This window comes from Rattus norvegicus, chromosome 11 (assembly GCF_021556685.1).
Source record: "Rattus norvegicus strain SHRSP/BbbUtx chromosome 11, alternate assembly SHRSP_T2T, whole genome shotgun sequence".
Lineage (NCBI taxonomy): Eukaryota > Metazoa > Chordata > Mammalia > Rodentia > Muridae > Rattus > Rattus norvegicus.
The window spans coordinates 75,909,127-75,930,245 of record NC_141544.1 but is presented as its reverse complement, the minus strand read 5'-3'; the positions used below and the strand labels follow the sequence as shown (position 1 = coordinate 75,930,245).

Below are 21,119 nucleotides of genomic sequence, written 5' to 3'. Positions count from 1 at the left end.
TTAAAAGCTGAATTTGGATAATAATTTTTGAAGCAAACCCCCAAATTATGTAATGTCCGTAACACGTGACAGTCTGATGCAGTTCTTCCTTAGACTGCCATTTTGATTTGTCCTTTAAGGTAGATGTAGTTAACCTTTGTGAACTAGAAATGGGTAGGAAAGCATAAAAGACAGTGTTTGTTTTGAGACAGGACTTCATATATTCCAGGCTGTCCTCAGACCCATTATGTACTAAGGATGATGGTAAATTGCCAGTCTTCCTCTTCCTGTCTGTTTTACCAGCTGGGCTACAGCCCCAGTTTCTAAGGAGCATGTCTTACGAGACATGCCTCCATCATTTTCACATACACAGGCCTAAATATAAGGGAGGTTGGAGTGTTCTTTAAGTACATTATATATATTGTTAATCTGAATAAAATAAATTCTCTTACAAAGATGAAATTGAGCTGGGAACCAGCTCTGAGTGCTGAGTTGTTATGGGCTGGAGAGGTGCTTAGCAGGTAAGAGTGCTTCCTGTTCTTCAGAGGGTCAGGATCTGCTCCTACACCTGCCATGTCCTGACCCACACCCTCCTGTCACTCCAGGGCCAAAGAGCACCCTCTCTGTTCTTCATGGACACTCGTGTGCACACGTCCACACAGACATGCATACACATAATGATAAAAGTAAACCTTTTAAATCTTCTTTTGCTCTCTTTTTCATTATGTAGAAAGGTAATATTAATCATGAAGCAGAGAAAGTTTTCCATAAAGGTTGTCTACAAATGTCCATGATTCTAGTCAGAGGACTTGACATATATATTATCTAGGCAGAAGTCACTGTTCTGTTAATTTATATTGTATTGGCTACAAAATATATAAGACCCTTCTAGATGGGTAGATATGGGAAGGAAATAAGTTTTTAAAGTTTTAAGTATTTATAACATTTGGTTGTTCTTGGAATTAACTGTTAAGACTTTTCTTTCTGTATTGACCTTTTACACTTCATGCGATGAGACTTTGTATTTTAATATAAGAATTGTAATGAATTGGTGTAAAAACATTCTTTTATAGTTCTTTATCTCTCTGCCTGGATTATGAACTCATTGAGTGTATACTGTATGCTTCATCTCTCCGTGCCCAGAGGTAGTTCTCGGAAAGAAGCTCGGAAGAAGCTCGTCTAGGAGTCAGTCCCAGATACAGGTTTACCGTGAAGGTAGAGCAGGGCTGCTGAGTTCTGTTCTGCTTCCCTCTTAAACCGCAGCCGACAGTGAGAGCCAGGAAAGTAGGGCCATTTGCTGTCTTCCTCAGCATCATGTTCTTCGTGTCAGGAACCTGCCATATTTTGAGTGTTCAATACATATTTATTGAATTATTTAAGAAATTCAAATTTTTCCTTTTGAAGCAAATGTAGAAACTTGCAGATATTTTGACCATCGGAATGAAAATGGTCCCATTTCAGTTCCTAGGATACTCCTCCTAAACCTTTCATTTTCCTTTCTGACATGGGAACATGAACAGAATCAGGAACCATAGGTAGCCTCTGGTGGATGCAATTTTCCAGGCATTTCTAAATCAAGTTAGAAAGACTAAGTGAGTAGAGCAGATATACCAAGTAGGAGAGGGCTTAGCAGTAGATACTCAGGTTAATGTAGTAAAGAGATGAACAGTAGTGACTTAAACACTGTGAATCCCAGATGATCTGTTTAATTGGACACCTGATGAAGTGGCCTTTAGATGGATTGGTCTCATAACTGTAGATTATTACAGTTTTTGAGATAGTGTCTTGCTTTGTAGACCAGACATGTCTCATCACCATGCCCAGCCCTTTTCTTTTCAATAAAGTTGTTTGAAAAATATTTTAGATAGTTTTTTAATGTTTGGAAAGATACAGTTTGTCACGAAAGGAGAAGTAGAGGTCTTGGGATTATCTGAATCTCTGTGTCCTGTAGTAGTCTCTGGAGACCTTTAGGGGGCAGACTGTTACAGCAATGAGCTGGTACACGCTGTGCTTCTCTCTGATGCACGTCTTTGTTTCTCTTGTAGAATTTTCATCTCATTGATTATTACCTGGCAGCATTCATCACAGTGATGCTTGCGAGGAGGCTCGTATGGGCCCTCATTTCCGAGGTATACTGGCTCATTCACTATCTTCTGTCACCTCTAGCTGGACGTAGTCACCAGAACGGGATCAGACTCAAAATGTGAAATGACCAAATCTAATTTTAATAGAGTTATAAATTAATTGTTTCTATGAGTTGTACTAGTACTTAAGAAAAAAGGTTTCCTAACAGTGTTTAAATCTAAATGTGAAGTATTTTAAGAGAATTATTAGAAATGTAATTTCCAATTCGAGCTTATTTTTAGCTTATAGATTTTTTTGTGTGTGCAATGTTTAATTCTAAAGTTCTTGTTAAAAACAAGATGTGTTTCAGTTAATGAGTTACTTGTTCTTATGTAGCTGAATCTGAAATACTCATTTTCAGATAACATTCACTTGAAATGGTTTGTATACTACTTGTGAAATGTCCTAACAAGAAATCATTTGAGTTTATTGGAACTTCCAGTTTTGAAAAGACAGGGTTAAATCTGAAAATTAAAACCTAAGCTTTAGTAGACAGAGGAAAGAATTGCAATATTAAATGATCTATTTAAGGGTTGATGTTGTTTCCGAGGTAGTCATTGGTATCATTTTTTATATTATGTGTAAACTTGGTGAGGCAAGAGGATGTGTTTTCACAAATTCTACTATATTTAACATGAAAATGATGGCCAAAACAAAAAATGGTAATTTAGCCAAAGTCACTGATGATTCTTAATCTTGGAAAGTTATATTTTAGTATGAAATTCTAAATGAATATTTGCTATAATTCTAGAAAACAGAGTTATCTTTCTCTTTTATTTGTTTTTTATTTTATGTGCATTGGTGTTTTGCCTGCATGTATGCATGCGTGTATGTATGTATGTATGTATGTATGTATGTATGTATGTATGTATGTATGTATCTGTGAAGGTGTCAGATCTTGGAGTTACAGACAGTTGTGAGCTGCCATGTGGGTGCCGGGCATTGAACCTGGGTCCTCTGGAAGATCAGTCAGTGCTCCCATCTGCTGAGCCATCTCTCCAGCCCCCAGCTTTTCCTTTTTTTAAGATTTTACGTGTTTTTAGATTTTTGTGTTTGTGTGAGTGTCTAGCACATGCGTGCTGCTGTCCATGGAGGTCAGAAGAAGGGGACAGATCTCTCGGAGCTGGAGGTTTTAGTGGTTGTGAGCAATCGGATATGGGTGTTGGGGACCAAACTTGGCTCCTTTGGAAGAGCTGCAGGCTCTTAACTGCCAAGCCACCTCTCCAGCCCCAGAGTTTTCCTCTAGAGCAGACATAAAAGTCAGTATGTATGAGTTCTAACTGAAGACCTGGGTGTCTGTGACCACAGTAGTTGAACTTAGCTGCAAAGCTGTGGTAGTAAGATTGCTTCTTTTCAATAGTGGGAAACCTTTCACGGAGTTTGTTTCAGGTGATCAAAGCAGACAGATGCTGAACTTGATCTGGTGGCACATACCTGAAGTACCAACATTTGGGAGGCAGTGTGATCAGGAGGTTAAGACTGGCCTTGTTATGTAGTGAGTTCAAGGCCAGCCTGGACTACATACTCAAAAAATAAACAAAATAAAAACGGATGCCTTTTTCTTTTTTAAAGCAGGGTAAGGAACCCACGGTTCATGCATGCCAGGCAGGTGCTGTGTCACCTACATGTGTTCCGGAGCCCTTGCTTTGCTGTCATTAAATTACCCAGACTGGCCTTGAGCCCATGCTGTGGGCCAGGCGGACATGAACTCTGTGTCTTCCTGCTTCAGTCTCCCATGTAGCTAGATGACAGCCCTGGCCTAGGTGACCCTTTACTCTCTGTACTGGAAGCGTAGTTTGGATGTTCCCAGAAAGAACTTTATTCAGAGCAATTCAGTAGTGTTTGGTTCTTTTGTTTTAAACTAGACATTTTTGTTTGTTTCTTTTAGTCCTTCAGTTAGAAATGGTACTTGTTAAGTTGGTTGTGGCAGTGCAGGCCTATGATCCCAGTACTCAGGAGGCAGAGGCAAGGAAGATCTGGAAGAGGGCTATTCTTGGGTAAACCATGAGTTTGAGGTCAGCCTAGGCTATGTGAGATCTTGGGTGTTTTGTTTTGTTTTTTTTTTTTTTTTTTTTTTTTAAGAAAAATACCTATGCATGTCAACTGGTTCAATCCTGACTTCATGTAAACCCTTAGTGACTGGGATTTCCACCTTGTTACAGAGACTAAAGCTTGAAGCACTTAATGCCTTCATTGATGATGTAATTAATAATGATTGGGGTTGGGAATTTAGCTCAGCGGTAGGGCGCTTGCCTAACAAGCACAAGGCCCTGGGTTCGGTCCCCAGCTCTGAAAAAAAAAAAGAAAAAAAAATAATGATCAAGCAGCTTTTGTACCATGTTAGAAGGCATTGACCGTTTTCAAAGCAGTCTACAATTCTTACTGAAAAAGAGATGCTGAGTTTAAACAGACTTTTAATCCAAGACTGATATCTGTACTTCACTGTCCAGGAAGGGAGTGTAGAGTCATTACAGTATGTCCACAGAATGGAGCAGTATACAGCCATTGAAAGGTGACAGGATGTTGACATGTTGACCTTCAAGTAAGTGCAGAAGCATGGGGCTTTTAAAAAGAGTAGGTTTGTTGTTTGTTTACTTGGTTTGTTTGACAGAAAGGTCTTAATGTCTAATGGTGGCTGGCCTGGCACTTAACTGTGTGACCCAGGTCTGTCTTGAACTCATGGCACAGTCTGCCTGTCTCAGCCTCCCGAATCCTGAGTTACAAGCTTGGACCCTCCTGTCTGGCCTAAAGACAGTGATGTTAGAAGAAGACAAGGAGAAGGAAGAGTCTGTTTGCTAACTTGGATAACTTGTCTCTGGGAAGATCCACAGACTAATGCCCGGCATCTGGTGGTGGCTGGGGACAATACTGACACTTCACCACAAACCCTGTATTTTATTGATCTTTCGTATCTGAGCACTGTGGCTACTACCTAGTCAGAAGTTAAAGTAAGAGCTGTATCATAATTCCTAAAATATCTAAATTAGATGGATAAAGCTCATCATACAACATCTTTTCTGTCTTCCATTAAAATATGTCTGCCTTCTTTTGTTTTCTTATGCCACAGAAAGGATCCCTACCTGAGAAAGACCAGTCATTTTTAAGGACAGGCTGGAGGTAATTAACTCAGAAAGCTCAATACTGCTCAGCGGGGACTAGCTTTCCCTGGGTAGCAGGGACTAGCTCTCCCTGTAGACTCTGCTTGCTTCACCTCCAGGCCAGACTGCTGCTTTGTTTGCTCCACAAGACTAAACAGAACTCAACTTTCACCAGTTGGAACCAGCTTTCTTTAAACATTGCTCTAAGCAGGAAGATAGGATATTTCATTGGAGAAAACTAAAAAAACAAAGCAGAAATTAAAAATTACAGTCCCATTATGAAGAATAAATTTTTTGTACAGTTTCTTTTAATCTTTATATGCACATATAAGTTTGGTGTGCATGTGTATGTGTGTGTATGTATTTTTCATGTGCTTGAGAACATCTGTATATTTTTCACTTAACCTAGGTTATGAATAATTTTCTACCCTTTCCTTGGCCAGAGCTTATTATATCCTCGGATCTCAGCTTAAATAAAAATACAACTTTAAAAGGGTGCAGGCAGGGATACTGGGATTGGACACAGGACTTCTGTACATGCTTGGCAAGAGATCCAGAGATCTCCTACTAAACTATAACCTCAGCCTAATTTTTACTTCCTGTTTTGAGACAGGGGCTCACTAAATTGCCTAGGCTGGCCTTGAACTCATTCTGAGTCTAGGGAGATGTTGGCTTTGCAGTCAGTCTGTGGGATCAGAGGTCTGTTCACCAGCCCTGAGTGTGCCTACAGGAAGCCTTCCTTCCCTTGCTTAGACTTCTGTTACATGTGCTCCCGGTAGCTGCTTAAGTGTTTCCTGTAGCACTCACCATAGTACAAACAATTGTTTAAGTTTAACCTTTGCATTTCTTGACTGACTGTTTTGTCATAATTGCCTTGGTTCCAGACCTCGCATGGGCTCTGTCATGAATGTCATGGTAGTTGAGAATCAAGGTTCTGGAATAAGGCAAAGTCACTGAGTATTACAAATCCTGTTTTAGTACCAGTGCCTAGAAACGGTCTTTTATTTTAGTTTTTGAAACAGAGTGTCGCTTTGTAGCCCAGGCTGGCTTCAACTCAGGATTTTCCTTTCTCAGTTCCTCTGTGTTGGGAGTATAAGTATGTGCCATGATACCAGATTGCCCTTTTTTAAAAATTGATTTTATGTATGTAAGTACACTGTTGCTGTCTTCAGAGACACCAGAAGGAGGGCATTGGATCCCATTACAGATGGTTGGGAACCGCCGTTTGGTTGCTGGGAATTGAACTCATGACCTCTGGAAGAACAGTCAGTGCTTATAACTGCCATCTCTCCAGCCCACCAGATTGCCTTTTAAGTTTCTGATTTTAAGTTGAGAATGGAGGCAGGAGAATTTAAGCTTCAGTGGCTTAAATAACTTCCCCAGGATTTGACACATGAGGTCCATTGGTGTAGAACATGTAATCTACACCATTGAAATGGAGCCATTTTTCCTACTATAGCTTAGAATACCTTGATCCTTTCCCACAGTTTGAGGCTTAAGTAGAGGCGTGGTATTCACTTAATGCTATTCTTCATTTTAGCTGCATATACTGTTTACCAGCAGTGTGTGTGTAAGCATATGTACAGATGCTATCATGTATATCTTAGCAAAGATCTGAGAAACGCATTGCTAGGAGGTTTTCTCACTGTGTGAACGCTGCATAGATTATTTAGAGAAACTAGGATGATGGCTGTCAGTCACCCCACATGGTCTCTTGATGTAGTCAAGAGGTGATGCTGCCAGAATTGTACTATGTACTGTTCTACAAGAATAAACTTATAAGGAGTACATTACGATAATGATAAAGTATGATACATAATCTAGTTCCAATAATTTTTATCAAACACTGTTGTATGTAATTATACTGTACTTTTTATACAATTGGAAGTACAGTATGTTGAAGTCAGCATCAGAAACATACTAGGAACTATGTCATTCTGACAGCTATGTTGTCACTAGACAAGAGGAGTTTTAAAGTTCATTTAATGCTTTCTCCTTTTGAGATGAGGTTGTGTTCTCAGACTGATCTCAATCTCCAGGCCTCAAGCAATTCTGCCTCCATTTTCTAAGTAACTGGGATGAAGTCATGTGATAAATATCTTGTATAACACACACACACACACACACACACACACACACACACACACACACACATCTTGCATCCACCTCTCCCTTAATTTCTTCCAACCACTCTGCTGAAATGTTTTACTGAGCATTAGTGTAGTGTGTAGTACTTATTATACGTTATGTATGCTAAGTACTATGATCTGTAAACTGAGGCATGGATGTAAAAGCAAGACTTGAACTGCTATTCTCTCATGTGCGTTGGTGACTGCAGATCATTTTACTCCTTTTCTGGGTCCTAAGACTACTGTTTTGAGTTGGTACCACAGAGGAGGCTAAGACATGAGGATTAGGAGTTTGAGATCAGCTTGGTCTACCTAACGAGGCCCTATCTGCAGCAGAAAATACGAACATGAAAAACAACAGCAGAAAGACGGCTACCTAGTCATGAGCAGGGCCTGCTAAGTTCCCTGCACGTTACTCCTGATATCCTTTCTAGTTCATTTTAGAAAACCATGACATTTGAAGCTTCAGCTTTTGCCAAAACTGTTTTCTTACTACAGGTAGTTAGTTTTAAGTATTTGGGATTAAAGAGACATATTTGAGCAGCTGTGATAAAAAAGAATTAAATGTGATAAGTCATTGTTTCCATATGTGCAGAAGTTTAAAAGGAAACTTGAATCTATGAAAAATGTGATTATTTTATGTATCTTTAGTAATTTATTAAATATTCATCCAGCAAAAAGTTCAGAAGACGATTTAAAAGAGAGATATTGAGGCCCTCGCTGTCTGGTAGGAGATAAAGAAAGAATAGTCAGTGCCTCTCCATCTTCTGTTCTTTCTTATGATACTGGGTGCTGACTATAAATCCTCATCTAAGCTGGCCAAGCTGGCTTTTCTATAGTCCAGGAAGCTTCCACACTTGTGACCTTCCTGCTTTAGCCTCCTAGATAGCTGTGATTACAGGTCTTGCCACCAGCTCAGCACCTTTCTATCGTCATGTACATAAAAACATCATTTGGAAAGTTGTTGAAATACAGATTCCTTGATTCAGAATCCTGTTGCCTGTTTCTGGAATGAAAGTTGTTTGGAATTGGTATGTTTAATAAACAGTCTGGAGGCCCTCTGCTGACTGGTTCTTGGGTTAAGATTTAAGAAGCCCAGGTATAAACAAGTGATAATTATACAAACTTACAGGAGGTTTGCATGAGGGTATGGAGTGAAAGAAGGAAATGAGAAGTCTGAATTCTCAACTGTTAGGTAGGTGTGGATAGGGCACATTTTTTTTTTATTGTATTAAGGGACAATTTAGCTTTCACTGCATCTGAGTCTTAAGTGTAAGGCACATTGCTTTTGAGTAGACGCGTATAAAAGTGTAAATGTGTAAATAATGTGTAAATGTTTCTTTTGGTGCTTTTACGCTTTCAGGCTACTAAAGCAGGTGCAGCATCTATGGTTCACTACACAGCTCTGATACTGGCCCGCTTGGTGCTCCTTACTCTGTGTGGATGGGTGCTTTGTTGGACCTTGGTCAATCTCTTCCGAAGCCATTCAGTCCTCAATCTCCTCTTCCTTGGCTATCCGTGAGTGTTTCAGTTTTACATCGTATTAACAGATCTTTTGAAGTTATTTGAGTTATGCAAATCGTATAATGGAGGGGAAATGAGATTCTTCATGTATAAAGTAAGAATTTAGAAAATTGGAAAGCCAGTAGGTATGCCCACTATGTAATAATTTGTTTTCTAAAGTAACGTAGTTCGAGAAGAAGGTATAAACCAAGGGCATTTGGGGGAAACTGAGATGTGTGGCTGCCCTCCCAGTGGAGAATATTTCAGTTAGCTCTGCTCATCTAGTAAAGGTCTCTAAGGAGGAATTCAATCATCAGGATGGCTAGCAGACTTTTTAATTTAAGTACATTGAGAAGCTTATTGCCAACCATGGTAGCTCACATCTTTAATCTCAGTACTTGGAAGACAAATGCTGGTGGATCTCTTGAGTTCAAGATGAGCCAGGGCTACCTGATAACACATTGCTTCACACCCTACTACCCACCCCCCCCCCCAAAAAAAAGGCCACAAAATAGTAATAAACTACATAATTAAACAAATCTTAGGTTTATATATTTGTTTTTATGTTTTGGAATTTGTATAATCTGCCTTTTATTAAGTATTTTTTTAAAACCCTCCCCCATTTTCACCTTAAAGGTTTCACTAGTGTAGTTAGTCCAAGTCTAACAACTGTGGCTCTTATCCATGTCTTTGCCTGCTTTCTTCATTCCATTTCATTGTAGATAGCTAGAATGATTTTTCAAAATGGGAACTTTAGCTGGGTTGTGTGGTAATGCCTGTAACCCCAGCATTTGAAAGGTGGAGGCAGGAGGATCAGTTAAGGTTGGTCATCCTGGTCTATATAGTTTGAGACCATAATTTGAAAATTTTAATTGTGTTGTTGTTCCCTTCTTTAAAACGCTTCCTTGAGGGCTGGAGAGATGGCTCAGCAGTTTTAAGAGGGCCTAGGTCAGTTCCTAGAGCCTACCTGGTCATTCACAGCCATCTATGATTCTAGTTTCAGGCAGTCTGACCCCTCTTCTGACCTCCATGGGCACTGTGGTGAGCATATGTATACACAGGCAAATACATATATACATGAAATACATCCTTTAAAATGCTCTAGTGGCTGGGCATGGTGACACATGCATTTAATCTTGCATTTAGGAGGCAAAGGCAGGCTCTCTGAGTTTGAAGCTAATTTGGTCTATAAAGCAAGTTCTAGGACAGCCAGGGCAGTTACACAAAGAAACACTTTTAAGAAAAGGGGAATAATGTTTAATGACTCTTTGTACACAGCACTCAATGGTCTGATGTGTTCTTCTGCTTCTTCTCATCTTACCCTAAGTCAGTTCATTCACACATGCTGTCCTACTCAGCCTACATTTATTGCATGTGTACTGAGGTTACCTGGCAATCAGGAGGCTCTCCTGATTTAACTGCTTGGCTTCAGCCACAAACTTGGGATTAACCGGCTACTAGAACATACATGTAACCTCTCTTCTCCATGTCTCATTCTCTAGCTGGCTAGCCTGGTTATATTCACAGGAATTTGGCCGAGTATTAAAAGTGTCTTTGTACAAGCTCATTTTAGCTTTCTGTTTACCGTGTTGGCTGACATCTTAATTGTCCCAAACAAAAATGCCTCAGTGTTGGGCTCAACATGAGGATGGGACGCATCACTCACCCACAGGATGAGCTGTGCAGCCACAGAGGAAGTATAAGAGGCCAAGGAAGGTCAATGAAGTGGGGTCCCCATCCCACTCTCCTATACACTGAGCCTCTCAGTCACTTCTAGATGTCAGCTTGTGTTTCAACAGACTTCTTGTTGTTTTGTGTAAAAGACAGGGTTTCTCTTGTAGTCTGCACTATCCTGGAACTCACTCTGTAGACCAGGCTATCCTCCACCTGACTCTGCCTTCCAAGTGATGGGATTAAAGGCACCCCCCCCCACACACACACACACACGTTTCAGCAACATTGAACTTCATAAAATTGTAGATGACACAGTTTTTTTTCTTTTTCTTTTTTTTTTTTTTTTTCAGAGCTGGGGACCGAACCCAGGGCCTTGTGCTTGCTAGGCAAGTGCTCTACCACTGAGCTAAATCCCCAACCCTGACAACACAGTTTTGAATAGAGAGATTTTTAATTTGTTTTTGAGACAGGGTCTCACTGTGTAGTCAGGAATGTACCATGTAGCCAAGGTTGGTCTCAGACTCTTGGCAGTATAACTGTTTGATGGTTTCAAGTACACAGTGATTTTTCTACCTGAAGCTTGTGCCTTTTTATGCCGCCCGAATTCCACCCTCTCAAGGATATACATGTACATTTTCATTATGCACAGTGGATCCTGAAGCTACCACAAGCCATTCTCTCAATTAGTAAAGAGTTCATTTTTTCCCTTCATAGAAAATTAGGAACAAGTGTTATTGTTAGTTTTGTTATAAAATGAAATATATCATTTTTTACTGGTATTTTTTGTACCTGAATTGATATCCATGAAGTGACTACACCCCCACCCCCAATATCTAATTCATGTTGTGGCAGTTACCTAATGAAGATGTGAGAGTAGTTAGAATGAGTCTAAGATGCTCATGGCTGGAGGTGTGTACAGCCCAGGGTAGATTGCTTAGCATTTATAAGGACTCTGAGTTTAGCCCTAGGATCAAAAGAGAAATTGTTAGAATTCTCTAAAAATTCACTTCTTTAGCAGAGTACTGTGTGTAGATATTTTTGTACTTCTAGGACTTTTGCATTGATTTCTCAAGTAGTTACTGAGTAAGTGACTGCTCTGTTCATCTATTATTTCAGGCACCAAGGACACATCAGTGAATTAAGTGGACTTAAATTGCATTATAGAGTTTAAATTGGTAATTCAGGACACAAATACTGTCCTCAGATAACAAATCTATCAAGCACACAAGTAAAATCTGTGGAGAACATAACAAGGACATGAATGAAGCAGGCAGTTACGTGGACTATCATGGGGCGCTGCTGGGTTTTGTTATGTACTGCGTCCCCCGAGTAAAGTTCTTGGCAGTCCAGTTCCTTCACCTACATGTACCATGCACCTAGCAACCCTGGCACGAGTGTGCCAGCAGCTAGCTGCCTAGACTTCCCTCTCTGAAGAGTGAGTGGGTGGCTCTCTTTTCCCTGTAGCAGCAATCAGATTTAGATAGTTTCTTTTCAGATCTATTCCCAGCAAAGACTGGGAAGACTGGTCTGTCCTGGACTGGTCTGGGGTTGATGAAAGAGCAGTAAGTCAGACTGTCTTTTTTTTTTTTTTTTTTTTTTTTTTGGAGCTGGGGACCGAACCCAGGGCCTTGTGCTTGCTAGGCAAGCGCTCTACCACTGAGCTAAATCCCCAACCCCAAGTCAGACTGTCTTGAAGTGACTATTTATCATCTTATACATAATTTAGAGTATGTAATTAAAGTCATGTGCATCACGGGAAGCAGCGTGAGAGAACCAGACTCTCGTTGTATTTCTTAGTAACTAAAGTCATCCTTCTGAACCTCAGAGAGAAGCCTGAACAGTAATCATGGGCCCTTGGGTATCTGTGAGCTTTATTTCAGTTCTTTGAATAACCGCTGGTAGTGACCATGTATAAAATTTGCATTCTGGAAAAAACTGCACTAGATAAAAATGATTGTTTCTACATGTTTGTTTGTTGTCACTGGGGCTTTTATGTACTGTCCTACCCTACAATGTGTATATACTGCATCTGTAGAACACAAAGCCCGGGTTACATTGCCTTGGGTAGACCATGCTGTGGTCACATGATCTGCCAAGATGGAGATTGGTCTCATTTTCATAATCACTTTGTGTTACAGGTTTGGTGTTTATGTACCTCTCTACTGTTTCCATCAAGATAGCAGAGCCCATCTTCTTCTCACAGACTATGTGGTTCAGCACCAGGCAGTAGAGGACGCAGCCTCAAATGTGGGCAGTTTGACCAGATCCAAAGATTTCCTGTCCTTACTGCTGGAGTCTCTAAAAGAGCAGTTTAATAACAGCACGCCCATCCCCACCCACAGCTGCCCCCTGTCTCCTGACCTCATTCGCAATGAGGTGGAATGTCTGAAGGCAGATTTCAACCACAGAATCAAGGACGTTCTCTTCAATTCCCTCTTCAGCGCCTACTACGTAGCATTTCTCCCGCTGTGTTTTGTGAAGGTAAGCAGGTATCCTGCTCTGTTCTCCCTGGATTTGTGTCAGTTACATAAACTGGGTATTTCTTGTTTAATTCCCCTTTTCTCTGTCTCCCCTTTGGCAGCCTGGATGGTGGAGTTCGGCTGCATCTGGAGTGCACTAATACCGCTCCTGGTTGGCGGAGAGGTATTTCCGTATATGTGATGCACCCCGTGGTAGCCCCTCCTTTCTTTCTTCCTTCCTTTTTTTCCCCCCCAAAATGTTTTTTTAAGTTTCTGGGAAGAGTAAAGATTGAACTTAACATAGAATGATTACGTAGCAGCTTAAGAGAACCAAAATTTCAATGAAATTTAGACTGCTGTGGTTATTAACAGGTTTTCAAAAGTTTCCTTGAATTTAACCTAACCATCCAACTAAACCTAATTTATTTCAAAAGAAGAGATAAGTGGTCTGGATATCACATGGGGCCATTTTAGGGTCCCCCTTTCACCCATTCAGAAGCACTTCTGCAGCTGGACTTCAGAAGCACTCAGTTCTTCTAGAAGGACACACTTAAACACAATTACTCTCCCTCCCAGCCCTAACTCGTGCAGCCAGAAAGTCAGGTTGGTTTTGGAGGACTCTGCTCCTGAAGTTTCTGCACGGACAGCAGGACAACAGTGCATGTTGACTCAGTGTGGAATTTGTCTGCAGGGCGTATGCCCACACCCTTCCCCGCCTCTGTTCATCACCAGTGCATGGATCGTTTCTCGTATGATCTCTTCCAGAGTACCCAGTATTACGACATGCGCTGGTCATGTGAGCACCTCATTATGGTGTGGATCAATGCTTTTGTCATGCTCACCACGCAGCTGCTACCATCCAAATACTGTGACTTGCTACACAAATCAGCGGCTCACCTGGGCAAGTGGCAGAAGTTGGAACATGGGTTCTACAGCAATGCTCCCCAGCACATGTGAGTAGTCCTCGGAGCACTTCTTCATGATGCCGTCATGTTTGTGTGCTCTGTGTGCCATTCTCTCGCTCGCTCGCTCGCTCGCGCTCTCTCTCGTCACTTGGTCTCTGTTTACATGGTTGCTTGTCATAGTACTAACAAGAATGCAGGCGCTAACTCATTTCCACCACCGTCATAGGCTGCTCCTCCAGTGGGTCCACACTTCAGCTGCCCATTTACTCTGGAGGGCCTTGTACTTGGTCGGGAGTTCTCAGTTCTCACCCTTTACCCGAACCCAGACAGATTTGGGTGTATATGCGTGTGCGTCTGTGTGTGTATACATACATGTACATACAATATATTTTAAACTATTGTGTAAGACTTAAGGTTTGTCTTCGCATCTTCATTGCCACAGCTCAGTAGTTGCTACCTCATCACCCCACATTGAAACAGCTGGAATTTGCTTTAATCCTTTTTAATTAATCAGATCGGGTGTAGTCATTTTCTTCCTAATCTCTGTACTGTTTCCTTGTTTTTCCTATTCTTAAATGAAATTGTCCCTGGCTTTTATTGCGTACCCTTATTAATCATTTCTTCGTATGGCCTCTGATTCAAAATGCCTAGCTAGCTTCCAAATGCTGCCTTCATCCCGTCAGTGTGAGCCTCCTGTCATGACTGTCCCTCAGTTTTGGAGCATCTTCAAATATGGACCCTCTTCGCCTTCCTCTCTTTTATAATTAAATATCTCACAGTTTCATCCACCAGTTTCCCCCTCATTAAATGGGACAGATTGAGGTGACCTTCCCCTCCCTTTTCCCCTCAGAGTTCTCCCTTCAATTATCTGCCTTGATGTCTGATACAGATTAGCACAGGCCTTCAAGCCCAGGAACTGAAAGAGATTGGGCCAGGCTGAAAAGAAACCTGAATGTGGGCAAAGGACAGATTTCAATAACAATTGAAAGTACAACCCACAGTCCTAGTACTGTACATCTTCAGGCTACTGGTGGCACGTGGCCATGAGGTGTATCATCACCTTAATGCTGGTAAGTGTGAGCAAGGCCGTGGAACATGCTGTAAACTGGGAGAGCTGCAGGGCACTAGAATAATGGTTATTTTTAACATCTCTAAACTGCTGTCCCGGTTCTCATCCTAGGAAACTAACCTTTCCAAAATCAGGAAGTGATGAATTAACTTAGATTTAAGTGGAAAAAAAAAAAAGGTTTAATTTGAAGATTTCCATTCTTCTGCAATTCCATTACATTGATGCTGGGAAGAAAGAAACTTTTTCTTCCCTAATTTCTTTTCCTTAGAGACACCTCTATAGAAATAACCTAAGAAAGTGGTAAAGAGAGAAGTCTGTGTTTTAGTGCTTGTGTGTGTCTGTGCTACTATACAGCCTGTCACCTCTGCGAGACACAGCAGAGTGGTCCTCCAGGGTGTAGTTATGCAGCAGATGTCTTCTAGTTGGCAGTCTATTCCTTTCTCTCTTGCTTTTGCTGTCATTGGCTTTTGCTTCCTGTTTGTATCCTTTTACTGCTCACTTGGGATCCAGACGACAAGTCACCCTCTAATACTGTGTTTTCTGGCCTGCTTGTTCTTCCAAGCCTGTAAGTCCTTCAACACGGAGTTAAGCCTAATACTCAGTAATTGCTGTGTACTGTATAGCAGTGAAGTTATCATAACAAATTCTTCCTAACGTCTAAGGCTTTGGCTGTGGAATGTATGTCTAGAGTTCAGGCAGATGAAGCCTTGAAAGCTTAATCAGATTTTCCATAGAATTATAGCTGACCTTTCAAAACACTGTCTTCCCTAATTCTCAGTATTCTAACAGTGCATTTCTTTTTCCCATAGTTGGTCAGAGAACACAATATGGCCTCAAGGGGTGTTGGTGCGGCACAGCAGATGTTTATATAGAGCCATGGGACCTTACAACGTAGCAGTGCCTTCTGATGGATCCCATGCCCGCTTTTATGCAAGTACCATTTGCTTATTTTCAAGCATAATCTAGAAGGGTTAGGAGGCCATTCTGTATGCATGTAGTAAGCACCTAGCACAGTATGTGATGGATGCACAGTAGGAAGTTAATAATGACAGGTAATTATTACTATTACTGTGACATTGCCTTTGATCTTGGGAATGTCTTTGGAAAGACAGCTTGAAGTTCATATACTGTTGCTTAAAACAAGAAGGCAATTATAGGACTTCCTTTTTCACCTGACAGCTTAATTTGTTAATAGTTTGGTTTAGCAGTGACCTTCACTTATATTGTATCTGGGTGTGGCATGGGGGCTCATGACTGTAGTCTTAATACTTGGGAGGCGAAGGCAGGAGGATCAAGAGCTCAAGGAGGTCTTGGCTGTATCAGCCCTGCTCAAAAACAAGCCAACGAGATCTGTGTATAAAGTACTACTTGGTACAGGATTTTTTTTAGTATTTATTAAATGTATATGAGTACACTATAACTGTCTTCAGACACACCAGAGGAGAGGGGGCATCAGATCCCATTACAGATGGTTGCCAGCCACCATGTGGTTGCTGGGATTTGAACTCAGGACCCCTGGAAGAGCAGTCAGTGCTCTTAACCGCTGAGCCATCTCTCCAGCCCCTGAATAATGGTTTTTAAGTATTTGTGTGAGTTTGAAAGAAATAAAGTTGAAACTTAAATACGAAAAAGCAGTAGGCATTAAGCCCAGCTCTGTCCCATTTGACCTTATGCCTCGAGTTATAGTCTAATGACCTGTTTTCTAGATATTCCAGCTCTAGGATCCGAAGGGTCTGACTTCTAAAGAAAGGGCAGCTGGCTCACCCATGTGGGTGGGGAAAAGGTATATGCAGAGAGTACATTTTAGTCAAAATACCTGGTGTGTAGTGCATTACCTTTAGTTCCCGATATTTTTTTTTTTCTCTTCTTTTTTTCGGAGCTGGGGACCGAACCCAGGGCCTTGCGCTTGCTAGGCAAGCGCTCTATCACTGAGCTAAATCCCCAACCCCGTGCATTACCTTTAAATTCCATAACAAAATGGAGATTTAAAAAAAAAAATCTATCTCCTGTTTTCCTGTCTCTCCCAATTCCTTGTAAAAGGACATGGATTTTCTGGTTACTGAGAGAGAGACCTTTCACCTCCATCAAGGGCAGGATGCCTGGACATATCTTGCTATGGGGAGAGCATAGGAAGAAAGAAGGAAGAGCGTCTTGAAAAGGAAACAGTATCTACTCATGGGGGGTTGCCTTAAGATGAGGAGGGGACTCCCGTCATAGCTCCATAGCATTTCATTTTCCCATAGGCATTTAATTCAGCCAGTGGAGTCTCAAGGGTATTGCGAATTAATTATTTTGGTCAGTGCTATCCCTTTAAGCTGTTACAGTTTTCTTGTTTGTGTTGGATAGCTGGAAAAAATCAAGCCAAATTCATATAAGAAAGGTGAATTAATTGTTGGTTTTTCATTACCAAATAGGTAAATCACTACTTCTCAGAAGCCCTAGTAGCTACTGTGTGTACATTATCTGGCCTCTCTGTAACAGTGATCAGGTCCCTTTTCTACACATCTCAATCCGAATCCCTGGAGGAGCCCATGCATTTAGAACATTTTTGTGAAGTGAGAACATTCAAATTCATTTAAAACCTGACTATTTGCCTAGGAAGGCAGCTCACATCTGTAATCCTAGCACTTGGGAAGTAGAGGCAGGAGGATTAAGAGTTTCCGGGCCAGCCTTTAGCTGCAAGAGAGCCCGATAAATTTAACTTAATAAATAAAGTCTGCCTATTAGCAGTAGCTATGCCACTTTAAAGCCACCTTTCTTTTTGACTTGCTCAGTTTCTGGGTTACTAGTACAGTTAACTACACTTTGCTCTAGAATCTAAAATAGCTTTATTAATCTTTGTAGAACAGTAATTCTGAGCCAATGGTGTTGTGAGTATCTTTATAAAATTCAAGTTAAAGTTTTCGTCCCCGGAAGATTGCTAAGAAACTCAGTGTCCTTGACAGCAGCCCTGGCAGGTTAGCCTCAGTCTCACATTTAAGCTCCTGAGACAGAAATTCGGTCCAAATTGGTAACTATGTAGCACCTGGGTTCATTTGGGTTTAGGACTGGATGGTTACAGGTTACTATGCAGTCTGTTTCTGCAGTCAAAGTACCTTTTATTAATAAGCTAGGATTTGAGCCCTTAGGTGAAGGCCAGGTGAAAATAAGCCCATTTCTGGCCGGCTCTAATGCCTGCTCATTTCCCAGGCTCCCTCTTGCCATCCATGTCTTTGCCTGATTTCTTCATATTCAGGGGAATGAGAAAGGACTCAGCAGAAGTATGTGGGGTAGAGGATTTCAGTAAGTAATCAAAGTTTGGTAAAGGGTTTAAGGGAAAATGATGACACTGTTGTAGCTTGGTGAGGTAGCTGCACTATAAAATAACACCTATAATCCCTACATTCAGAAGGCTAAGGCAAACTGACCGTCAGCACCAGCCGGCTTAGGCTGCGTAGCAAGCTATTGATATGTCCCCAAACTTGCCTTGTTTTTTATGTCTTATATTAGGTCCTAAGCTAAGAATGATTTTTTAATTATTTTATAATTCATAAACAACTTATAAATAAATATATATACTTTAAAATATTTTATGGTATTTTAAATATATAATATTTTAAATACACATTTTAAAGTAGTTATGTCACTACTACATTGTAGCTTTAAATTTTTGGTTGGTGTTACAAAGCCTAAAATACTCCCATGTGATAAATATACTTTGGAATGCCTTAGATAAAATACATCTCTGATACCATGTTAGAAAGGTCTTATTGTACATAATCATTTTTTGCATTTTATAGGCATTGAAATAAAGGGTTTTTTTTGTTTGTTTTTGAGCAAAAGGAGAAAGATTCTAGATCTCTATAGCAAGCATAGTTTGCCACTGAATGTGCAGATTTACTTGGTGTTGGTATGTGCGCTTATAATTATGAAACTGTTTTAGGAAATTGAATCCAGCAACTCTGCTTTCCCCAGAGTAACACTTGTCTGCTAACTTCCTCACAGTTCCTGTTCCATCGCCCGTTACGAGTGTTGAACCTGCTTATCCTCATCGAGGGCAGTGTCATCATCTACCAGCTGTACTCGCTGCTGCGCTCGGAGAAGTGGAACCACACGCTCTCCATGGCACTCGTTCTTTTCTGCAACTACTATGTTTTATTTAAGCTCCTGCGGGACAGAATAGTCCTAGGCAGGGCATACTCCTACCCCTCAACAGCTACGGACTCAAGGCAGACCAAGCTGCCTCTCAGCAGTGAGGGAGAACTCAGATAAAGATATTTTCATACGATCTATTTTTTCTTGCGATTTTTATAAATATTTAAGATATTTTATATTTTGTATACTATTGTTTTGAAAGTTGGGAAGGGTAAGGGATATTAAATGTATCCATAAACAAGACGATGTTATCTTTCATGTGTTAGTATATTTGAATATTATACATGAGAGGCTGCCCCTTCAGTAAAAGATTGACTTGTTTGTCTGGCTCTGGAGTAACATTCACTTAGGAACATGGTTTGCATATCACTTGACATGGTGTCTTTGGTGTGTCTGTTTTCTTCCTAGTCATTTTTGTTATCTTTAGTCCCTCTCCTGGCCATAATTACTGCTGTAGAAAAGCAAATCCACCAGACGGATGGAGTACCCACCCCCACTTAACTTAGCTGGTTAGTAGTACCAGGTAACTGCAGCAAAGTGAGTTCAAGTCTTGAGTCCGGTGCTCTTTTTGTCTACTGGGAGGAGGCCCTCTGAAGCGGTGCCTCTGCTGATCTGCTCGTGAGATTCTTCTGAGTGATCTCCCCTTGTGTTCTACGATTTGCTGTCACTTTGCCTGACCTTTCATGGCTTTCACTTCCAAAGATTTCCCTTTTACTCTTAGTTATATGTAACAATGCTTTCCAAAGACAGGAAGTGTTTGGGGTGCCCACACGCATGAAGGGGAAGACACGTGGCTGGGTCCCTGGGAGAAGCTGAGTGTAAATGCCCCGGGGATCACCAGAGTGTGGGGGATGGGAGCTGTCAGCCGGGCAAGCCCTCAGCAAAGCAGCCTTGGGGCACTCCAGCTGCCACCTCTTTACAGTGGCGGTTTGCAGTCCTGAGGGGAGGAAAAACACAAGAAGTGGCTGCTTTGTCTCAGAATTTGATCTATAGCCAAAATCTGTGTTGTAGATTTCATACTCAAAGGCTGGAGATGCAGCTTCACCTTAATGTACTTGCTTCATATGCACCAGGTCTGAATTTGTTCCCCAACAGTGCAAAAAATAAGTAAGTAAGCGTCACACTTGAGCCCCTTCGTATTCATGAGCTTTAACCTCCCCACTGCCCTTGCTCTTGGGAGCTGATGCACTGTCAACTTCCTGTCGTAGAGGACCAAAGCCAGACTGCCCTGTGTTCTGTGCTGGCCTCAGCCGTTTAGACTTTGATGCTTTGGATGATGCAAATGTGACTTGTAAAGCCAAGCAAGCAACCTTGTATTCAAAAGCTTAATTCACAAACCAGTTCTTGAGGAGTGCTCGAAAGGAAAGGGTTCAGCAAAAACAAAAACAAAAACAAAAACAAAAAAACACAATCAACCCATTCTAGGAGAGAGAGAGAGAGAGTGTGTGTGTGTGTGTGTGGGGCTGACCCCCTTCATGTTGCAGCTAACCATGGCTTTCTTAGTGTGCTGTGGATATTGCTTCTGAAGTTTGAATTATTTGATAGCCACCCTTTACCCACTCAGCAAATGAAGTTTCCTGCCAAGTGCTGTAGAGGCCCTGGGGCTTAGCAGTAGGAAATGCCGTAGCTTACCCTGAAGAGATGTGAGTTGTTTAATCAGCCAGCTTCTATGCCCAGTTTCTGGTAGAAATGATGAATGCAGTAGGGAGAAGTCAGGGCAAGGACACAGCAGAAATGGCACCCATTAAAGGCATATTCTAAGTAGTAAAGTAGGGTTTTCATTTAGAAAGCTGTAAGAATGCCTGAAGTGGTTCATGACTGCCAACTGTTGAAAAGCATCTTTGAGGAGGGTTTTTTTTTTCTCTTTAGAAAAGGTCTTGCTGTCACAACACTCCCATGTCAGTCTCTAGAAGGAAATGTTACGTGTGTGTATCACCAGGGCCAGCTAAGGAGATTGTTGTTTGAGACAGGTTTCTCTGTGTAGCCCTGGCTATAGACGAGGCTGTCCTTGACTCAGAGATCCATCTGCTTCTGTCTCCTGAGTG

The 21,119-nt window shown here is 41.2% G+C and overlaps 1 protein-coding gene across 12 annotated transcripts in view; it reads left to right on the top strand.

The window, feature by feature from the left end:
• The window catches only part of Tmem39a (transmembrane protein 39a), a 29,348-nt gene extending 9,953 nt beyond the window's left edge, over positions 1-19,395 (top strand). For 2 of the 12 annotated variants that reach the window (XR_015632674.1, XR_015632669.1), the window contains 7 exons: positions 2,025-2,108; positions 8,694-8,848; positions 12,646-12,988; positions 13,732-13,919; positions 14,761-14,941; positions 15,750-15,870; positions 18,925-19,395. Coding sequence is in view for 6 of the 12 variants with exons in the window: in NM_001013865.1 (NP_001013887.1) it covers positions 2,025-2,108; positions 8,694-8,848; positions 12,646-12,988; positions 13,732-13,919; positions 15,750-15,870; positions 18,925-19,191 (1,158 nt within the window). In the remaining 6 variants the exon portion in view is untranslated. Of the gene's footprint in view, positions 1-2,024; positions 2,109-5,170; positions 5,221-8,693; positions 8,849-12,645; positions 12,989-13,088; positions 13,920-14,760; positions 14,942-15,749; positions 15,871-18,924 lie in introns of all 12 variants that reach the window. The other 10 variants (XM_087575830.1, XM_087575829.1, XM_087575828.1 and 7 more) reach the window with 7 other exon arrangements.
• The last annotated feature ends 1,724 nt before the right edge of the window (positions 19,396-21,119 follow it).